This window comes from Papilio polytes, unplaced genomic scaffold (genome assembly GCF_000836215.1).
Source record: "Papilio polytes unplaced genomic scaffold, Ppol_1.0 DF823980.1, whole genome shotgun sequence".
NCBI lineage: Eukaryota > Metazoa > Arthropoda > Insecta > Lepidoptera > Papilionidae > Papilio > Papilio polytes.
Window position 1 is genome coordinate 2,774,535 of NW_013525224.1, and position 21,615 is coordinate 2,796,149.

General features: G+C 32.9%; 5 protein-coding genes and 1 non-coding gene across 7 annotated transcripts; 2 read left to right on the forward strand and 4 right to left on the reverse strand.

The window, feature by feature from the left end:
* Nucleotides 1-1,756: 1,756 nt before the first annotated feature.
* LOC106101557 lies at nt 1,757-7,188 on the forward strand. 2 transcript variants are annotated; one of them, XM_013280807.1, is made up of 5 exons: nt 1,757-1,986; nt 2,536-2,622; nt 5,612-5,672; nt 6,083-6,282; nt 6,748-7,188. In XM_013280807.1, exons 1-5 carry the CDS (start codon nt 1,831-1,833, stop codon nt 7,135-7,137), a joined length of 894 nt encoding a protein of 297 aa, XP_013136261.1. In that variant the 5' UTR covers nt 1,757-1,830; the 3' UTR covers nt 7,138-7,188. The 2 variants fall into 2 exon arrangements, with proteins under 2 accessions (XP_013136261.1, XP_013136262.1); XM_013280808.1 differs by lacking the exon at nt 1,757-1,986 and adding an exon at nt 2,382-2,470 and having other exon boundaries at nt 6,748-7,187.
* Nucleotides 7,189-8,310: 1,122 nt separating this feature from the next.
* LOC106101460 lies at nt 8,311-9,880 on the reverse strand. Its single transcript, XM_013280698.1, has 5 exons — nt 9,824-9,880; nt 9,295-9,462; nt 8,907-9,024; nt 8,623-8,708; nt 8,311-8,405 (listed from the first exon to the last, which is right to left on the reverse strand). Exons 1-5 carry the CDS (start codon nt 9,878-9,880, stop codon nt 8,388-8,390), a joined length of 447 nt encoding a protein of 148 aa, XP_013136152.1. The 3' UTR covers nt 8,311-8,387.
* A 531-nt stretch (nt 9,881-10,411) lies between these two features.
* LOC106101492 lies at nt 10,412-13,760 on the reverse strand. Its single transcript, XM_013280736.1, has 5 exons — nt 13,515-13,760; nt 13,059-13,226; nt 11,613-11,730; nt 10,728-10,813; nt 10,412-10,520 (listed from the first exon to the last, which is right to left on the reverse strand). Exons 1-5 carry the CDS (start codon nt 13,569-13,571, stop codon nt 10,503-10,505), a joined length of 447 nt encoding a protein of 148 aa, XP_013136190.1. The 5' UTR covers nt 13,572-13,760; the 3' UTR covers nt 10,412-10,502.
* Nucleotides 13,761-14,320: 560 nt separating this feature from the next.
* Nucleotides 14,321-17,279, forward strand: LOC106101490 (general odorant-binding protein 19d-like). Its single transcript, XM_013280734.1, has 5 exons — nt 14,321-14,402; nt 15,311-15,487; nt 15,783-15,897; nt 16,356-16,441; nt 17,214-17,279. The coding sequence occupies exons 1-5, from the start codon at nt 14,340-14,342 to the stop codon at nt 17,229-17,231; spliced, it is 459 nt and encodes a 152-aa protein (XP_013136188.1). The 5' UTR covers nt 14,321-14,339; the 3' UTR covers nt 17,232-17,279.
* Nucleotides 17,280-18,592: 1,313 nt separating this feature from the next.
* On the reverse strand, nt 18,593-20,516 carry LOC106101491. The gene is made up of 5 exons (XM_013280735.1): nt 20,413-20,516; nt 19,801-19,974; nt 19,322-19,436; nt 18,917-18,999; nt 18,593-18,714 (listed from the first exon to the last, which is right to left on the reverse strand). The coding sequence occupies exons 1-5, from the start codon at nt 20,473-20,475 to the stop codon at nt 18,697-18,699; spliced, it is 453 nt and encodes a 150-aa protein (XP_013136189.1). The 5' UTR covers nt 20,476-20,516; the 3' UTR covers nt 18,593-18,696.
* Trnai-aau lies at nt 19,572-19,645 on the reverse strand. Its single transcript has one exon. It is a non-coding gene; the product is annotated as a tRNA-Ile (tRNA).
* Nucleotides 20,517-21,615: the final 1,099 nt, after the last annotated feature.

A 21,615-nucleotide genomic window follows, 5' to 3' on the forward strand; every position in this document is an offset into this window, starting at 1 on the left:
TACCCGCGTAAAAAACGCATCTCGTTCCCATAATAAGCAATCATTATGGTGACGAAAAAGCTTTAAACAAACGTGTCTTTCTCGTTCCTCGGCCACGATACTGGTCGCTTTAAGTTAAAACTACACGTACAATCGCGGTAATCCGCGGTGTTTCACTTTTGGAAAAAATTCCCTCGTTCATTGCAACGAAATAGACTCCGTTTATTCCTACAAATAACTAATTAGATAACAGTGAGTGAAGCAAATGAAGGGATAATAAAAAGAAACTAGCCGTGTATACACCGACTTTTTTCGAACAGACACATTTATAAGCTGCGTTGAAGTTTTGTTCCTCGTCTCGTTACGAAATGTTCAAACGGTTGTAGCCTTTAATGTGGAGCACCGCCAGATTCTCTGATTGTACACATGAGTAACAGTCAGTGACCCTTGCATCGAAGCGTAAAGACGTCCGTAACACCAGGACGCGTAATCGTGCAGTTGCATTTACCACATTAAAATACAATGTTTATTATTTACAATTTTCCTTATTAAAGGTAAATGACATTTGGATATAGAAATATCGTAGACAGATCAGAAATATGATGGAAGTTTCCAATTGGGCTGATTGAATCCATAAAATCAATAGAACGATTATTTAACTGCGTCTTTAACAAAAATTTTGAATGAAGAACACAAAGAGATACTTTAGAGAATTTGTGTAAAAATTGGTACTGTTCATTTCTTTGCACACATTCATGTATTTGAAATACGTACCTAATTTTGAAGTTATAAAACGGTATAAGATAGTCCACGAATTATAGTCATATAAATGTAGCTGTTGGTCGCAACTTCATCCGCTTTAAATTAAAAAATAATGGTGAAAGATTTTTTGAAATCAGCCCAGTAGTTTTTGAGTTATTTTTAATACATACAAAAATACTTCTTTCCTTTTTATAATAATGGTATAGTTTATTGTAATGCTTACGATTTAATGTTCCACAAACAGGTCAAAATGTAAACCCCGAAATTAATTAGCAACAATGAAAAACTATCATTTGTTCCTTGTAGGCCATCGTAGAACTGATACTCCACTTTTACCACAATGGGGTTTAACTGATGTTAATTTGCAAGCAAATTAATGCCTTATTGTTATTACATTAGAACCGTTATAGCAACAAAACATAATTAACTCACGCTAACGCTTGAAGAAAACGCATTATGCAGTGCGGAAACGCGCGGCTTTCTATGCGACCAGTCTGCACATGCACATGGTTTTTACGACATTCTTGATTCATAATCGATGCCATCATACATTAAAACATAAATGTAACCCTCTGTTATTAAATATTTTTTAACTCATAGTACGTCTAATACCGCAGATAAATATGGTTAAAACATCTGCAACACAACACAAAACAACAAAATTCAAAGAACATACAGAAAATTCCTTGACCTTAAAAGAAGTTATATGTATATCTTTGTACATTTAAATTAAAGGCATAGATCGCATGCAATACGCATGTATAGTTAAGAATTCGAGTTAGTTGATATCAAATATCACTACACGAAAAGGAAACTAAAATAGGTGTAATTTAGTAAGAATCGAGCAAAGCGCATCCAGCGTGCAACAATCAGGCAACATGGCGGCCAACATGGCTGTCATTAAAAATACGAACAATGAAACAGCTTCGCAACAAGCTCAACAGGCTGTGACTGAATCTTGGACTATTGTTTTACCTATCAAATTGTCATCCAAACCGCCCCTCTATTCAGTGCACTTTTTATATAGGCCTGTAACGGTACAAATAGCTTTAATGTGACGCGAGAGACTGTTCTCATTCTTGTTTATCTATGACGTTCCTAATCTGTGACATGTGGCCAGTACGTTGCATTAGATACTTTTTTGTTTTTTTAATTATCTTGCTCGATACGCAACGAGTATGCAGTGCTATTACAAACACAAATTTCAACGACCATATCAGGAAATATTCAGTTAAAGAAAATACTGTAAGTGTTTCGTGTGTACTAGAATACGTTACATTTTAAAACAACAAAGGATTAAGATGACTTACCCTCTAGTCTTCTATACTATTTAATATAATAAAGCGTAAACATACACTTGTTTGTTGCCTAAGATAGCAGCAATTACAGAACATTTTTGAATAACACTTCCTTTAATAAACAGCTTTATACTTCCGTTACACTTTAGGCTATCTATTTTCACGCCATTACACTTAGGGGTAAATATTTTGGATAAAAACCCTAATGTGGGAAAGAGACCATAAGTTGCTGCCAACATCAAGGAATCAAGGTTGCCATGGTTTGACATCATGTCATGTCATTTTGACAATTCGACAAACAATAAAATGAAATTTTTATAATTTTATGAAGATGAAGTCCCATGGGAATAGCTAGTTTAAAATACAATGAATACATATTAAACTAACAAAAATTATCGACGGTGGCTGTCATCGGAATAATTACAACAATTGTATGTTTAAAGCAAAAGGATACAAGGACATTTTTATATTTTCTAAGTCATCTTTTGTCTTTCAGAATACCACAAATGTAACAACATTAATGAAACAGGGAAAAGATCAATACAGTCATTTCACTCCGATACCCAATCCGGCGACATTTAAGGTAATGGTTTTTTTATAAAATTCTTCCTAAGAAAAATTAATTTATGTATTATAATGCGATTTATTTTAAATTTAATATCATACAAATGCTATTACATCGTTTCGAATTACGGGAAACATAATTTACGAGTTCATTCGCAAAAAGTAAAAACATATTTCGTAAACGCGCCAAACATCCTTACGAAATAAACAAGGCGGACGCGATTTGTATGCCGAAATGTATCTCGCAAGATTTAATCCTGTTATGACTATTTAGTATGCCGCTCGGTAGCCGCTACTGACCGGTACATTACCGGCTTAAAACAAGATGCTAAAAACAACTAAGTTAAAATTAAACTTTTATAGTAGAAGAGTGCAAACGAGTAGCGGGTCGCCTAATGTTATTTATTCCGACGACTATGGACATCTGCAACGACAAAATAAGGAGTACGTTTTAAACATTTTTTATCCCACAGAAGACCACAGTTTAGACCAAGACTTTATTGTTTTCTAATTCTATATAAGACTAGATGTTCCAGTGCGGCTGTTTCAAAATTCAAATGCACAAATGACAATTGCTTCCTTGATATTGGCAGCAACTTATGATCTCTTTCCAACATTAGGATTTTTATCCAAAATATATACCCCCTAAGTTTAATGGCGTGAAAATATATAGCCTCAAGTGTAGGGCTTTTTATTAAAAGAAAAGAGTTATTCAAAATATGCTGTGATTGCTGACATCTTAGGCAACAAAGAAGTATGTGTTTACGCTTTATTATAATAGTACAGATATTCAGAATGATATCTAATAACAAACATCTTTTCTTAAGTCAATTATGTTTCGATGGTTTTCTGAAACACACATCTTTTTATTGTTCGTAACAATATCAATTATTCCCACTGTGTTCCAGGGTACAGAAAATAATGTCAAAATTTGGGTCATATTTCTAAGTATATGATTGCTTAATAGCTTAATAATTTGAATAAATAAATTACATAAACGTTAAACATCTATCAAAAGGAAGTTTGTAATATAACTAGTTATAAGGCGTAGGCTTTATATGGTCAATTTAAAAGCGATAGCAAATTCTACACGTTACGGTTCGAAGTATTTGAAATGTAGAAACACAAGCTGGTGGTGGGAATATCACTCGAATGCCCCACATTCCTGATAAAACTCGTTGTAGCGGAAATGTGAGTCAACCGACAACCGATACATTAAACTGCGTATTTTTTAAACATCGCCTATAAAATTGCGAGTAATGTTTGGTGGCATAATTAGGTAGCTTTATTTGTTTTATCTTTTCTTGGTACAATACAAATAACATTATAAGGCATCAAAATAACCTATACTGGTAACTTTGCATCTTGGGTTCATTATTTTTTCCTTATGTTTACAATAAACTAAAGTTTCTTTACCGATCAATTATTATATATAATCATAGCAAGCACGGATTGTAAGATAGTCTAAATTTAAACTATTAAAATTATAAGAAAACAAAATGGTCTCATGAAGTTAAAAGGAGCAAGATGTAATGGAATAATACGAAATACGGAGGCCTAATTTAAGTCCCTTTCTCTTTACCGCCCTTTTCTTATAAGGAGAGGATGGGAAGGGAAGTGGATTTGGCGGAGGAGATACATAGGAAGGGGAGATATCCTCTTTATGTGGGTCTCCTCCCCTGTCGGATAAGGGTGGGCAACGCATCTGCAGCTGCACATGTCTATGGGCAGCGGTTGCTTCGCCATTTTGGCGAATTCAGGTGGCCGCTTGCTCGTTTGCCATCTTATGTTATAAAAAAAATACCTCATTTTATACAATGCATTTATTTTCATTAAATACAAGGAGATTAGGCATATCCTCTATAACATCTATGTCCCTGTAACAACAATCAAATATAACGACAATGGTTCAATAATAACATATTTGTATGAAACTAGGGCTTAACTGCATAACTCGGAACAATCTCCCATAACCGTCGGCCTCAACCTGCCCACTGTTACTCAGAAATCAGATTGTTTCCCAGTAATAATGAATAATGCCTTCAAAGAGAACAGATACTTTGCGTGTGACTCACGCGTTTTCTATTTAATCCAACTATCGGCTATTTCTTAAACAAACCCATCCTTGATGTTTCAATTCTTTACTATGTACATCAACATTCGAAACTACTTTTTACTTAACTCGATAACTGAAATAGACACCTCGAATGCACGTCTTTATTTGGGTTTCCACTATTAAAACACTGGTTTAAAATTATCTTGTCATCGCTTTTATAGTCTTGAAAGATATAGAGGAGAATGGATATGAATCTAAGTTTGGGCGTCGATACTGGGTTCCTTCTTCTCGTTCACCTTCTTCACTCATCAACTGAATACCTACTTGACCTCTAGCTGCTTAATACTGCTTCAAGCTACATCCAAAAATGAAGCACTTATGAAAAAACGAAATACCATACTTTGTATGTTAAATAAGCATAACATTGATATCTAACTATGCCGTTACTATAGTAACATTTACAGATAGAAAGATCGTGAGAAGTTTCCGAACGACCGTGTGAAGGCATCGAGGCGTGCCCGAAAGACGACGCTCTAATTGGTCGTAATTATATCGAAAGAAAAATCTCCGTCCAAATTGAATACTAATTCCTATCATTAATTACTCCTCCACCCTCTTTCAGATTAGATTCAAGTGTTAGAATTTATTTAAAAACTTCCAATTTTCTTATAATCACGTCTTAACAGCGAGATTCTTAATGGAATCTTATCGTTGGAGTTTCTAATGAGTTACCGTTAACAATTACTAATTATCAAAGCCCAGGCTACTTCAGTTTTGTGGAAGACAGAGCAAAAATGGATTAATGTACATCTAAATGAATCATGTTTTTCAATTGTAATTATGAATTTTACATGGTTTGGATTAGAAGCAAATTTATATAAGACCATCTTGAGACAAGATGGTTCCAGATCGATTTATTCTATTTTGTTACTTAATATGTGTTTTATTTCAGACAATAGCTGACAATGAGCTCTCAAGTTCCAGCCATAGTCGAGGTCTTTTGCATCACGCGGGTGAGTTCATTGAAAACTAAAGATGTAATAAAAACAAAGTGAAATTTAAAAAATAAACGACGTACGATTACAAATGTATCATACGTATTTTCCCCCATATTGCAGAAGTAAACGTTGTTCCGATCTGTGTCAACAATAAAAATTGACGCTAATACACTTTTTGGGGTCATATTTCTGACTCATACGTTTTGGATGCATAATCAAGTAAAAAACTCTTAGTAATATTGTCTGCAATAGTCTTGATAATGAACATTAGATTTTATAAAGCATTTTTCATAATTATTAAACACTGAGCGCTTCTCTCAGTCACTCTCAGAGTGGTCATAACGTGGTAATGACTTCGAGTGCAGCAGTAACCCCAAGCGACAACTTCGTATCGTCTACAATAACCAATTTTTCTACTTTTAAAGATTACGGTGTGCATGATTACGAAGACAGTCCACATCAAGTCTATGAATACCACATTCAAGACACCGCCGGTCATCATGGATTTCATCACCCTGGCCCCATCCATGGCCACGGTGATCACGGGAACTATCATCCCGATTACTATGACCATCATCCTCATGGTCATCACCACATTGGACATCATTACAAACATCATGATCATGTAAGCATCATTTCATCAATTCTTAGTTCAAATGGTGTTAACTAAGGAAGTACGCAGAACTTTTTTATTAGAGAAGGGACAAACGACCATTGCAATCGATGATCAAATTGAATGATGTTTACTGTTGGTAATTGATGTAAGACTTGCTTATTAGTTATTTCCTTTAACTGTATTACCACACCTTGCCTAACACCCGCAATTACATGTTCGTAATTCTCACGCATAAACAGCAAAATAGGTAGCCATTTCCTATATCAGGGTTGTTACTTAGTACTTTTCAATCTCTTAATTATTTAACGAAATGTTATTCATTGAGAGAAATGACTATTTATTCGTTATATCTGAGGTTAATGACCTTGAATGAAATGATATTAACAAAAATAACCCTAAGGCACACTTTTCCTTTCAAAGATTCTTCCCAAAAGGATAACAAAATAATCAGACCGTATCTATGTATTTTTCTAGGATCTGGCAGCAAAAACACTGTTATGGCCAATAGCTGGGATTGCACTTCTTGGGGCAGCGGCGGCTCTAGTTACTAACCCAGTTCTACTCCAACTGGGTGTTGTTTCTGGTCGAAAGAAACGCGACACTGAAGAAATAACCGGCCCAGATCTAGACGTCAGTGAATGGTCAACGAAACCACAGACACCTCAACGATCAGAAGACCAGAACAATAAACTTGAATTGAGTAAATTACCGGTATTCAATAGAATTCAGAAAAATAGTAAAGAAAGATTTGGAAATGTCTCCCCCATGAAAAAGGCGTCAACGATCGCAGTCGATTTAGGTTTTAAAAGTAAATTAAAGGAATTGGAGTACATTCCAATACCGCTTCAAAGACCTAAAAAATAAAAATCTTTTATAGAAGACATTTTTGTTCTTAGAAGAGTGTTAAATAAATATATTTTTATAACATCCTCAAGATACAATTTTATTTATTTTAAACTACCGGACGTCTACCAATCTTTTATCTGAGTTATAGCTAAGTAATAATTACTTTATATAGTTTTATGTTCCAGTAAAACTTACCACAAATTTATTGAACGTTGAAAAGTCTCCTTTGCCACAAAACTCACTAAAATCATAACCAAATTTTCACTTAAAACTTTTTACATCGACATCTGCACTTTCCGATCACAACACGCAACAAATCATACTGAACGACACAACACGTGTTTATTTTGTTTCAAACAAACAATTGAATGCTTAATATTGACAAAACAAACCGTAAACCGCGAATTGTTTTGTACAATACGTCACCAAAGAGTACATTCGGCGATCGAACGGCTGTTTACAAAAGGAGTGAAGTTGGAACGAAGACACATCGCCGTGCGGCCGGCTGAGGCCGCTTTGAATGAAGTTGGTTAATGGTTACCTATTGACCTTTCCATGTGTGCGTAAACTCTTGCGCCGGAGCAGGGTGTTTAAAAACTTGCTCCGATGCTGTCTTTGTGTGTGTAACCGTGTCAGTAATCTTTTTGTTATTATGCATATGTGCACCGAATTCTAGTCAGTGATAAACTATCAACATTCGTCTTGCTTCCATTCCGTGGAGTTTAAAAAACTAACTTAAGTAGTTTTGTTACATTTTCAAAATATAATTTTACAACATTTTTTAAATTTTTTCACGACTATTTACTATACTGTACGATACATTTCTTTCGGCAGTTTATGATATGTTTTGTTACACAACATATTAGCATTATTTTCATTATTCATACAATCGAAATAGTTGACACTGAAAAGCTGTAAATTTCATTTCATGACAATGACAGTTTTTATTCAAACCATGTTTTAAAACAGTGGCATCTAGTGCCAAAAGCTTACAACTATAAGTTAGCCTTCATACATTTATGCGTTATTGCACAAGTGTGATCAATAGATGTCGCTATTATTATTTATGGAAAATTATTTTTTTAATAGCAAAAATGCACTACTGAAAATTGTCTATTTTTATTAAAAAAAAACAATTTAACTTTAAGAAAAACTAGAGGCTTATGTATATATGCTATTTTAAAGTAAAGTTGATAAAAAAGAAATGAAGGTTAGGGTTTTTTAATCGTGCAAAAACAGTAGGAGCATCACTTTGTTTAGTCGTTCGGCTACATTTTGAATCCCAGCTGAAATAAAATAAAGATATATTTTTATAACTAGGCGGGTCATCTATACACACTAGATACTATAAAAGTCGGTTAAAAGAGCTACAAAAGTGGTAATTGTAAAAGCTTTCTGAATCACTCATTAGACTCAGGTGGCACAACAAGTTTGTCATCACAGTTGCAATACATTTTTTATGCACTTAAAACTGAAGATAACAGGAAAAAATTGTTCAATTACCTTTTGTCCGTTTTCTGTAAAGCATTTAAAGAAAAATGCGGCTCGGTCACAACCCTTGTCACCATCAGTTACTTCCATATCGTTAACTGGTAAAAATCAGGAAAATTAGAACAAATTATATTTTTTTATTATTTTTTTCTAATTGGTATTCAAAATAACATTTTTTTAAGAGGAACGGAGATATAGTTCCTTAATAACATTTTAGTGTTATATGTGCATATCATAATTATTGAACAATTATTTTATTGAATAAAGTAAATAAAAAATAAAATTATATATCATACCAATATTGCACATTTCAGCCAACTTTCGGCCATTCTTTAATCTTTGTTCATCACCGTTTTTAGTTAATTCTGCGACCTTGTAACCTTCATCAAGATCGTACATTCCTTTTTCGTTGAACTAAAATTAATACAATGGCAAGACTACAAAATTATTATTTTACAACATTTTTTCTTTCAATTGAAAATGAGGGTACTTTTTTAATAATTTGACACTGCAACATCAAGTATTTAATTCCTCCATGTGGGACTAATGTCGCGAATCCTTTAAATGGTTTTTCTTTCAAATAGTAGTTACCTTTATTAATCGTAAAATGTGACGCTATTTGACTTGGATTAGCGTGAAAAGGTATGTTGAACCACAGAACAATACTATCCTAGTTGTACTTACAGTTTTAATTTTCTTATACGCACAAGCGAGCAGGCATTTTGTCTGTTGTTTTTTGGGTACTTTTAAAGCCTGCAATTGTAGCAGTTCCATCATGTCAACTGGATACTCTTTTGTGCATCGCAATACTGTTTTAGTGAACTCAGCTTTTGCTTCCGCGTCAGTTAGACCCTAAAAATAAGACCGTTTCATGTGGAAAGATTCGATTACTAAGTTTTAAAGTATAAATAGGTTATTAATAATTATTTTTAAAACCTTTGATATAAATAAAATTTGGTTTAGGTTTTTGGTATTATGTAATCTGTAACTAACATTATAAATGCGAAAGTTTAGATGGATGGATGTTTGTTAGAGTTTGTAGCCTAAACGGCTGACCGGCTCTCGATGTAATTCGGCATAGTTATAGAGGACAGTCTGGAAGAACACATAGGCTACGTACTTTTGTTTTTATATAATTCCACGCGGACGGAGACGCGGATGAAAGCTAGTAATAACAATTTCCTTATGAAAATAATGTTAACACTGTACTTACATTAACAAAATTAAAAAAGCATAGCAGTATTATACACAATAAACTTGAATTTATCATTTTTAATTAAATTAAATCGATATAACACCGGGATTAATTTATTATAAATATTCTTAATTATATATTTTATTAAGAAATGGTTAACAGCCTGAAAATAGCCGGTGTTTTTTTTTAATTTAATTTTTAAGTCAACTATCACGGTCTGTCACACATTGTATAATAACTTGGTCGTAAAAATATCAATGATATTAATCTTTTTGCATGGTCCTGTGTGCGTCACATTAGTATTAACATAATTGCATTTAATATATTAAATGACGGTTACAATTGCAAACAATAATAGCCATGTATTTCATAAGTTACGCACTGTTTCATACGATAATAAGCGAATAAAAACAAATTATCGTTTTATTTTTTTAATCACGAATATAGTAGCAATCATTATTTTCGAACCGTGTAGAATTTAGTTAACAATAGTGAAAATAATTAACCCTACTAGATTTTTATTTTGTAATATTTTACTGACGTCTGTTAAATCCGAAATAATACAGGTAACATAAAAATAAAATATATTAGTTATGTTTAATTTATTTATTTACAAATAAAAATAAAAGTACAATATACTAAGCATATTATAATAATTTTGCTTATTAGACTACGTCTGAAGTCTTCGTTTCTTCTGTCAAAGATTAATGTCGAACTGAAAACATATTTCATCTTAAATTAGTTAACAACTACGATTATTATAAAAAAAAAATGGAAAAGTATTTATTTTGCCGAACAAGTAAACTTTCTTATGGTAAAACCCTTAGATGATAAATTTTGGATAATACCGAAATGGGATCTGTACTAAAAGGTGTTTGTTAATTTTCACGATATTCTGTTGAAAAAATCTCTGTATACAAACCTCATCGGCTTTATCAACGCTGCAACGGAACATCAACGCCGCTCTATCACAGCCTTTAGTTCCATCGCTGACCTCTGCTTCATTCACTAAAATTATACATAACTAGCTGTTGCTCGTGACTTCGTCCACGTAAAATTAAAACATATAGCCTATGTTACTTGCAGATATATTGCTTTTTTAATGGTGAAAGAATTTTTGAAATCGGCCCAGTAGTTTTTGAGTTATTTTAATACATAAAAATACCAAAATACTTCTTTCCTCTTTATAATATTAGTATAGATAAGATATTAATTACCTAGGTATTCGTAAGGAATGATAATGAAAAATAAAATAACAGTGGTAGTGCCCGCTTTAACACCTTAGCACGAATGGGCCGGCACGCCCGGTGTAATACCACGACCACACAGAAGACAGGCGTCAAATGGAAGCAATTCCGTGTTTCGTCTGATGAGTTTGGTGCCGGAGGCCTAATTTTAGTCCCTTTCTCTTTACCACCCTTTTCTCACAAGAAGAGGATGGGAAGAGGAAGTGGATTTGACGGTGGAGGATATGCATAGGAAGGGGAAATATCCTCTTTATGTGCGTCTCCTCCTCCGTCGGATAAGGGTAGGCAACGCATCTGCAATTGCGGATGTCTATGGGCAGCGGTCGCTTCGCCATTTTGGCGGATTGAGGTGCCCGCTTGCTCGTTTGCCACCTTATGTTATAAAAAAAAAAAACGACCCAACTGGCTTATAAATTGGAATTCTTGATTATTGTAAAATTTTACATCAACATTAGAGATAGTAATATAGATAAATAAGCTTACAACAAAACTTATTTTGTGCCAGCAACGGGAGTAATAGGGAGATAAAATCCTACATTTAAAGAATAAAAGATTATTACCATAACTGCAAGCGTTAGTAAAATCGATTGCTTTCTTCATAGTGTCAGGGTCGTCAGATAAATATTTTTTAATAACTTCCTGTGCCCCTTCCACAGACATTTTGCCTTCGTCATCCATCTGCGAAATTTTAATTCACATGTACAATATTAACCTCATCACTCTTTCCTCAACTATGTCACGCTATATTTGTGATCGACTTGGGTTTCATTCTATTAATTACATAGTTGAACAATAATTCATCATTTCAGGCGTAACACCCCAGTTATTTGGACATGAGTCCACCTTTATGCAATTCAACCATCCCGTAGACCTATGTCTATTGATATTAAAATTTATAAATAATGTTATTTTGACTTTTATTTTAATGTCTAAACGAATTATGTCACAGAACTTTGAGGATTATAGCTTTAATCCTATTTAATTGAAGTTATTATTGAAAATACCCTTTTGGAAAAGAGTACCTTTGTAGGTGAGACGTAGAGCTTATAACGAATATTGGTGAGAAAGTTTTACGTAACGTTCAGTACATTAATAAGTATCATACAAATTCTGTCAAACACCTTACAAATATGTTCTCGCAATTGTCAAGAAACTTGATTGAATTGTGATGATGAAGATTGAAACGTGATAGACCCTCGGATATTATGGTGTCTGTGATATATTTTTTTAACTTTGTAGAAAAACGGAGCAAATTACAAATAGCACGTGTATTTTATTTGAAAAAACTTTACCTTGCTACAAACTATACCTATAAAAATGGAAAGTTATGTTAAAATATGTCAAAGATGTCCAAATACGTATTATTTATGTATATTTCCAAAATATGTTTCCTGTTTTCGAGACAAATTGCTGTACACTCATTGTCAGAACCATAAACCGTGTAATTGTTTGTCTCATCAAAACTGACCTTGCGCTTGCTATGTCTATTATGTTGTAACTATTTCCTAATCTATTTCAGAAATCTATGTTTACAACATTCATTACAATTATGACATGTAAAAATAATTACAGTTAATATTTTCACGTATAAAACTTTAAGTTATTTGAACGTGAAGTAGGAAATAGCATTTTTGCGAAATTTACAAAATTGTTTTTTCAAAAAATAAATTAAACTAAAACATCAAACAGTGGGCGAGTTAGCTTTTGTTAATAAGAAACTAAACTTTCTTTTAATAATTTGTAATATATTAAGGTTTATTTATATTATATGCTCTGAATATAAATTAAAATTATTAAAACTTTATTGACACATTTCTTATCTAAGTCTGAATTAGTGCAGTATTTCAAGTAAGTTATAATTTGATTAATTCTAACTTAATTTTGCAAGGTTGTGTTTGGCAATGTAGTAAAAAAGGGCTATTTGCATATTGTAAACTGTCGACAAATCATAAAGTGAGAGTGAAAAAGGACATTTTTCAGTGCTAGATAAATTTAATTTTTATTACCATTCCAGCTTTCTTGTAAGCGCAAGCAAACAAGCATTTGACCGGCTCCTTCTCTGGTAGTTGCTTGTTCTGTAACTGAACAATGTCTTCGGGAGTTATTGGAAAGTCTTTCGCACATTCTATTACCAAATCTGCGTAATTTCTTTGCAAGTCACTTAATGAACTGCCCTGGAAAGCAAAAGAAAATTTACAATGAATATTTACGTGGAAACTTAACCGTAGTGTAAAAAGTACAACCGTAGACTTCAAACTTCAATTACTTCAAATGGAATGTGAGGAAGAACAAATGTTTTTGTACGTGTTTCAGCTATGGAAACTCAATAACAGGGAAAATTTTATTGCTATTATTTTAACTAAGCGGCTTAATTTGTATAAAAGCTATCACAAAATCGACTTTAGATATAATAAAATATTGGATTATTAATCATTTAGTAAGTATTTTAAAGTTTTACATACCAATACAATTGTAACAATAATAGAGGAGTAAAAGGCTTGAAATATAAACCGCGCCATGGCTTCACTGTTTCGATCAACAAGCCAAGTGAAAACGTGTGAAATTATTATCCCAATATATACTCATGATGTGTCAACGCCAGTAATTTATACAATATTATCTTTTTGTATAAATCAGAACAACAATGAATACAAGTTATTGTTTGTGATAACATCGATAGTGACATTTCAATGAAGGGTTTGTCATAATTTTAATGCGATAAATTGGAATTTTATTTTCAAGTGGTCAGCACTTCATGTTTAGTGTAAACCTCTTCACTATTTAGAGATGGTTTTTTAAAGTACTTCGGAAAAAAAACTTTAACTATAAATACTTGCTAGATGAAGAAAAAGCTCGTAGATCTTACTATTATTATAAATGCAAATGATTATATGGATGAATGTTTGCAACTCTTTAGAACATCTCAACGGATCTCTGAAATTTGGCGTAGATATAAAAAATAACCTGGAAGAGCCTACTAACAAACTTTTTTTTTAATTCCACGCGGTCGCAATTGCGGGTGACTAGCCGTTTTTAACTAAAAATCATTTTTTCTAGGTTATCATGTAATTTTCTAAATTTGTTCAAAAAGCAACCTATTAATTTTATCCAATTAATTTCAATGTCAGTTTCCAAATCTACTATTTCATCAAAAATGATGACTGATCGAATATTTCGTCCTTCCATTGTTGTTACATGTATAAAACTGGGTAATTTTGAATTTTCGACATCTGTCTATTTCAGTAGGTCTAAGTGTATCTTACTATCAGTTCCAAAGTATATTCACAATGTACAAATTATATCTCTATGTAAACCTCTGCTTGATTGCTTTGATGCCGTTTAAGTCTCATGTAAGTTAAATCAAATATATATTTCAAACACCCTGTGTTATATTAAACCGTCCTCTGCCTATTTTTCTAGGCTTTTTAATTCTTCTTTTTAAATTAGGAATACGACAATACTTTCTGAGATTTCGTGAAGTCTACTTCTCATTCCTATAGTTTTCTTGCTTACTTTCTTTGGCCTTTTTATTTGTTTCTATCACCTCTTTTGTTTAAAGACATTCCCGGGTATCGTATATTGTACTGTATAAGTTACGTTTGTCCACAAACATGACAGTATAACTATTCAGTTAACACTATGTTTGTGTAGGCAACATTTTAACTCAGTAGTACTGTACAATTAAAATACAGTATGTTTCATTGCGCTGTATGCACATACTAGCTGTTAACGCAATATTAACATAAAAAAGTAACGTATAATATGCCCGTCTATGTCAGCTACCCTTCAGTGAAAGTCCGGTCGAAATCGGCCCAGCCGTTTCGTATACTGAGAAATAGGCAGCCAAACAAAAAAATTAAAAGGCGATTTTTGTTATCAACAACGCAAATCTTCCCTGGATCCTGGAATGGAACCCTGGATCTGGAACTTTTCCTTGGATTTTACCAATAGACGCTCCAATTTTATTATATATATTTTTAAGTAATAATTGTAATCGCACACGGAACAAAAAGGCGCGCTTCTATGTTCGAACTTTTTTGTGAATAATGACATCTGTCAAAGGGGGCATGACGTATATGTCCGTGATTCAGTGTTGCACTGCTACTATGGTACGATACTAATTTTCTACTTAACAGTATAGATTTAGCAGAGTTTAACATGTTGACTGAAAGTGAAAACTAGAGGCTTCACTTCCAAAAAACCTCCTTGTATGTCTGAAGCACTAAAATATATGCAATTTAATAATTCTACGTTTCAGGCAATGACGGCGGAACAAAAAGCCGCAATTCATGAACATTTCGAAGAATTGGGAACTGAATGTATGAAGGATTATCCTATTACCGAAGAAGATGTTAATAATTTGAGAGCTAAGAAAATTGGTACCGGTGAAAATGTACCTTGCTTCTTATCATGTTTATTAAAAAAAGTCGGAATTGTAAGTATATTTGCATACTAGAAATAAGGAAAATCAGACAACGAGATGAAACTTCTACTAGTAGTAGCTAGTAATAGTAGTAGTAGGCTAGGGTTTCCAGAACTCTACGACTAGCGCGTATTTTGCGTGTAAATTCTAACTACTATAAATTAATTAATTTTAATTTAACAAAATAACAAAAACAAATGACAGAAACAAAACAAACGAACGTGAATTCGATTGACATGGAATTAATAGTTAGTTTATCGATTTATAAAACGAACTTATCTTAAAGATTTCTTAATTAAAATTTCAGATGGACGACAAAGGCATGCTGCAGAAGGAAACGGCGCTTGAATACGCCAAGAAAGTTTTTAATGACGCCGAGGAGTTAAAACTTATCGAGGGTTATCTTCACTCGTGTTCACATAGTAAGTGACATTTTTTAGCATTTATGAAAACACTAGCTGTTGCTCGCGACTTCGTCCGCGTAGAATTATAAAATATAGCCTATGTTACTCATAGATAAATTATCTTTGTAACGGTGATGAATTTTTAAAATCGGCTAAGTAGTTTTAGAGTTATTTCAATACGTACAAAAAAACAAAAATAGAAATCTTTCCTCTTTTAAATATTAGTATAGATTACGCAAGGGAAAAAACCTATTTATATTTTATATTAGTTATATAAGTAACAATTTTATTAGATACATTTTATTCAAATGGCTTTGATACTATTATTTTTAAAATATGTCCTTGAAATGGCAGACATTGGCCTCTTAAACAACCTGTGTTTAAGGAGCCCAAAGCTACATATATTGATGCTGCAGTAACTGATTTACATGATTTATTATTGTTTAAATAAGAATAATTAACTTTTTAATTTTCAGTCAACGGGGAAACAGTCACTGATGGAGAAAAGGGTTGCGATCGTGCGTTGTTATCTTTCCAATGTATGTTGGAAAACGCATCACAGGTAATATTGCCCATTATCTTTTTGATACAGTTTAGTATATCTGCAAAATAGTTTTGCTACAGCTATGTCATTTTATGATCTGACTAACTGTTGCTCGCGACATCGTCTACGTTATGTAAAAAATAATAGAATTTTAAAATCGGCCTAGTAGTTTTTTAGCTATTTCAATACATATAAAATTACAAATCGTTACTATTTTTATTATTTTTTTTTTATAACATAAGGTGGCAAACGAGGAAGCGGCCACCTGAATCCGCCAAAATAGCGAAGCGACCGCTGCCCATAGACATCCGCATTTGCAGATGCGTTGCCTACCCGTATCAGACAGAGGAGGAGACGCACATAAAGAGGATATTTCCCCTTCCTATCCTCTCCTTATAAGAAAAGGATGGTAAAGAGAAAGGGACTTAAATTAGGCCTCCGGCACCACAATCATCAGACGAAACACGGAATTGCTCCCACTTCACGCCTGTCTTCTGTGTGGTCGTGGTATTACTGGGGGCGTGCCGGCCCTGCAGTGCTAAGATGTTAACGCGGGCACTACCAGTGTTAAACCACCACCACTACCACCATTATCACAGACATAGATATAACGTCCATTCAATTGTAGTACAAAACAAAACCAAATACCATATCTCAGTCCATCTAATCTCAATCGTCTTCTACAAAGTAAGAGTTTTGTAAGTGACTTCCACGCTTAAAAAAGGCGCCGCATACATCTCATACAATTTTTTATTTCAATATATTCAATTACTTTTCCGTTTGTTTTCAGTTTGGCTTTGACGTATAGCACGCCATTGCTCTAAGATTGACATATCGAAACAGGAATGGATGAGGGACTCATTTTGGATATTATTTAGATAAGTACAGTATTATGTTGTGAAGCATTCTAATAAAAATTATGATCATATATTAGATCTTTTAATATTCTCTGCTCCGTGACCTTATTTTATCTCCATATAAGAGTTTAAATATATCATAAGAATGGAATATCATTCATTAAAAGTGTTATGTATAATTTTAAGTTATATAATATTTAATAGTATTTATTTATTTATTTATTTACACTTTGTACACAAGGAAAATAATCACAAAAAAAGATACATATTGAGCATTGGTAGTACAGGCGAGCATAACTCTAATAGAGTTTTCTTACTGCTAACCTTTCGATACAAATTAGATGTTTAGCAGGTAATGAATGATGATGTGCAAAGTAAAATAAACACTTAAACAGTAAGGTTAACAAAAGCATACACTATATTATATAGTATTTCGGTTTAACTATATTGTGTTGAAACAAACATTTTTTTTATTTCTTATTTATATAATTTTAGGGTACTTCGCCTGATGTGATCTTATATTTGAACCAGCGTTAATCTAATGGCAAAAGATAAATAAGGTTAGTAGAGTTTGTTCAGCCATATAAAAAAACTTCCTCGTACAATTTACTGCTAAAATACTTGTAAAATATAAAAGCGCCTTTAGGCCAAGATTTTGTTATCTTACGTAATCGTAGTAATTAAGCGCTGTTAATTAAAACCATAAATAGTAAATATATTGAAAATTGCATTTTAAATGCCATTTGCATGGTTCAGTATTACATAATAATTGTAAACATAATTTTGTGCTCTATTTTGTGTATGTTATTTTTAACATTTGCAAATTATTATTATTATTATTTTTATAATACGAGGTGGCAAACGAGCAAGCGGCCACCTGAATCCACCGAAATGGAAAGCGACCACTGCCCATAAACATCCGCTATTGTAGATGCGTTGCCTACCCTAATTGACGGAGGAGGAGACGCACATAAAGAGGACATTTCCCCTTCCTATGCATCTCCTTCACCATCCAATCCACTTTTTCCTCCCATCCTTTCCTTTTAAGAAAAGGGTGAAAAGGAAAAGGGACTAAAATTGGCCTCCGGCACCACACTCATCAGACGAAACGCGGAGTTGCTTCCACTTCACGCCTGTTTTCTGTGTGGTCGTAGTATTACACTGGGCGAGCCGGCCCATTCGTGCAAAGATGTTAAAGCGGGCTCTACCACTGTTATTTATTTTTTAATATTTAAGATACCGTTTATATAGATTTCCGAAATACTCTGTTTGATTAAAGGAAACATGGTTGAATAAAATATTAATATTTTTGTAATGCTTTTATTAATCAATGATTGCAACAAAATAAATAATACAAAAACCATTGTAGTCGACTGCCAGTGTAACTTCATCAGACTGTTCACTTGTTAAACGTCTTCACTTAGAGAAATCGAACTGAAATTAGAAATAAATATAGTTTAATGTTATTTATGACTAGGAATAAAGTTCCCGAAACGATAAATCTTTTGTCAATCATTTGATCAAATTATTTCTATTTAGTCATTTCATTTGAATCTTAACACCGTTTATGCCATAAATTTAAGAGTCATAACTCTAAGAGAATTGATGGTTAATTGTCTGATGTAATTATGATTACCTGATCTTTGTATGGCGCCATACATTTGTGCAGAAGTATAGCTCTGTCACAGCCTTTGTCGTCACTGACTGCTTCATCGTTCACTGGAACATAAAGCTGGATTAATAAATCACAGTTAAATTGTCAAAATTAAATTTCTACTTTAAAGCGTAAGATTAGGCTTCATAGTCAAACGCTCGTTTATTTAAAAAAATCAAATCCTTTATGATCGATATTCGCCACATAATATTCTAGTCTTCATGTAAATTAAAATACTTGACTCATTCTCTTAATAGTAGGGGAGCCAAAGCAGGGATTTCAGGATTTACTAAAGCGCGGCAGATTATTTATAGGGGGATACCTTGTACCCGGTATAAGACGTAACTGTCAAATTCCAACATTTCGTTTGAAAAGTATCAATAGTACCTGAAGCACATTTTTCAATGATTTCTAGAATCTTCTTCTGCTCATCTTTATCTGTAACAAACTTCTTCACCGTTTCCGAAGACTTCTCTACGTCAAATTCACCTTTATCATTAATCTGAAACACAAATTGTACAGATAATGTAACAACTTCACTTTAACTATTTCTACAGAAAAAAAATAGAAAAACACTTGAATTTATACCTAAAAGTATACTTTAAAATATTTTTCATGTGCAAAATAGAAAAAAAATTGGCCCATGAGGGGATCGAACCCGCGACCTTCGCGTTATTAGCACGACGCTCTAACCAACTGAGCTAATGGGCCTGTCTGTATACGTTTTAAATGAAAAAAATAAAACTGGAATTATGAAAACAATAAAATGATTAAAAAGATAGCAAAACCTGTAAAATAATTGCAATATATTGTTATTAAAATAATACACTTCTTTATTATATTGTTAAAATGTTTGTCAATCTCACCATTCCCATTTTCTTTCCAATGCAAGCGAACAAGCAGGGGTCTAACGATTCGATTTTGCCGGATTCCTTTGCTTTTTTGATATCTGCTTCTTCTACGCCGAACTCTTTGCCACACTCCGCGATCAATGGTCGCAGGCCAGTTTTGATAGCTGCAATCTCTTCTTGGGATAAAGCCTGGAAATTAAAATAATTTCTTTAATAATAGCTTCTTCTTAGTCAACGATGCTTTTAGTTCTGACATGACATTTACGTGTATAACAGTTAACATTTAAATTTATAAATAGTTAAATTGGAGTATTCCAATCTTTTATACTGCGTTTCTGAAGTTTCCATTTATTTAAGTGTTTAGTTGAGTTCGGAAACGCTTTTTATGAAGTTATCGAACCAAAACACTAATGAAAGGTTAAAAGTAGCTGGGAAACCGGCCATTAGAGAATTGTTTGCTTTACAGTTTTATGATGGTTTAATTTATTGTCTCGTGACGTCATACCTGCAAAGCTTCTGCGCACTTCTAGCATATTTTAACCAATTAACTTTACATTTTTATTTACTATGATACAATACTGAACATAATTTTATTTAAAATAAAAGAACAGTAAATACAAAACTCACCCGGACATGTCTCAAGCTTACAGCAAGTCCAAGTAAAAGAAACACAGAATGCAACGGCGACATTTTCCTTTAATAAAATTGCAATGCAAGTTACTTGTTCCTAGCTCGGTACAACTCTGTCCTGTATTAGGAAAACACACATTTTATATACGAAGCCCGCTGAGCATTTTTTGTATTCAAAGGTTAATTGTCCATCAGACACATACATTGTTGTATCCAACATAAAAAACGAGCGATTCCGAGATTTGACACTGAATTATTTTTAACGAGACAATCACAAGTTCTTATTTTATTGCACCGAGCTTCAACAGTACTAACTAAAGACATTTTCATTTTTAAGAAAACCTTTTCTTTATGAGTAAGAATCGTCAAACAAGATAGCGTGTTTATAATATTAGTCGTAGATTGTAGAGTTTGTTCAATTTCCTACATAATTTAGCCCTTTTTTAAAGAGATGTGAATTATTAAAAATGGAAAAGTTGTAAGACGGTTCACATAAATTAGCCTGATTGAAAAAGTTTAAAATATGTCTATCTTAATACAATATACTTCTGTGAGTTTTTTTAATTATCAAATAAAGCCAGTATCTAGTGACAATTAAACATTTAAAAATGTAAAAAGCACCATAATTTATTTAATTAAAAAAAGGCGCAAAAGAGCGACGGATCATATAACTTTTTAAAGTGCTTAAGGACCTGTCCCACCGTTGGCTGATAGAGGCTTAGATAGTTTAAAAATGACGTCACTGTCAGGTAAGGTAACAAGATCCGATATTTCCATGACATATTTTACACGTTGGATTGTTATCTGACAATTTACAATTTGGTGGGACAGGCTCTTAGACTCTTATTTATAAAATTTTGATTTAATAATTATTAACTATACAAGTAACGTGATATATGAGTATAGTAAAAACATATCTACGTCGAAGCCTTGATATAATTGTTGACCGACAGAAGAGTCGGTTTTGTATAATTATCAACTTTGATTACATCGTATTGGACGGAAACATGACTCGGCGTTTGTTGCTTGCAAGATGACTCCATGAATAAAAAGGAAGACAAAAACGGACAAGATGGAAAATAAAACTTCGTTCGCCTTGTAAAGTAACTAATTCGAGGTCCGAATTCTATATCCGAACTTGAAGATAATGTTATTTACAAAATACCTGAGTTTTAAATATTATTCTATACATGTAATAAA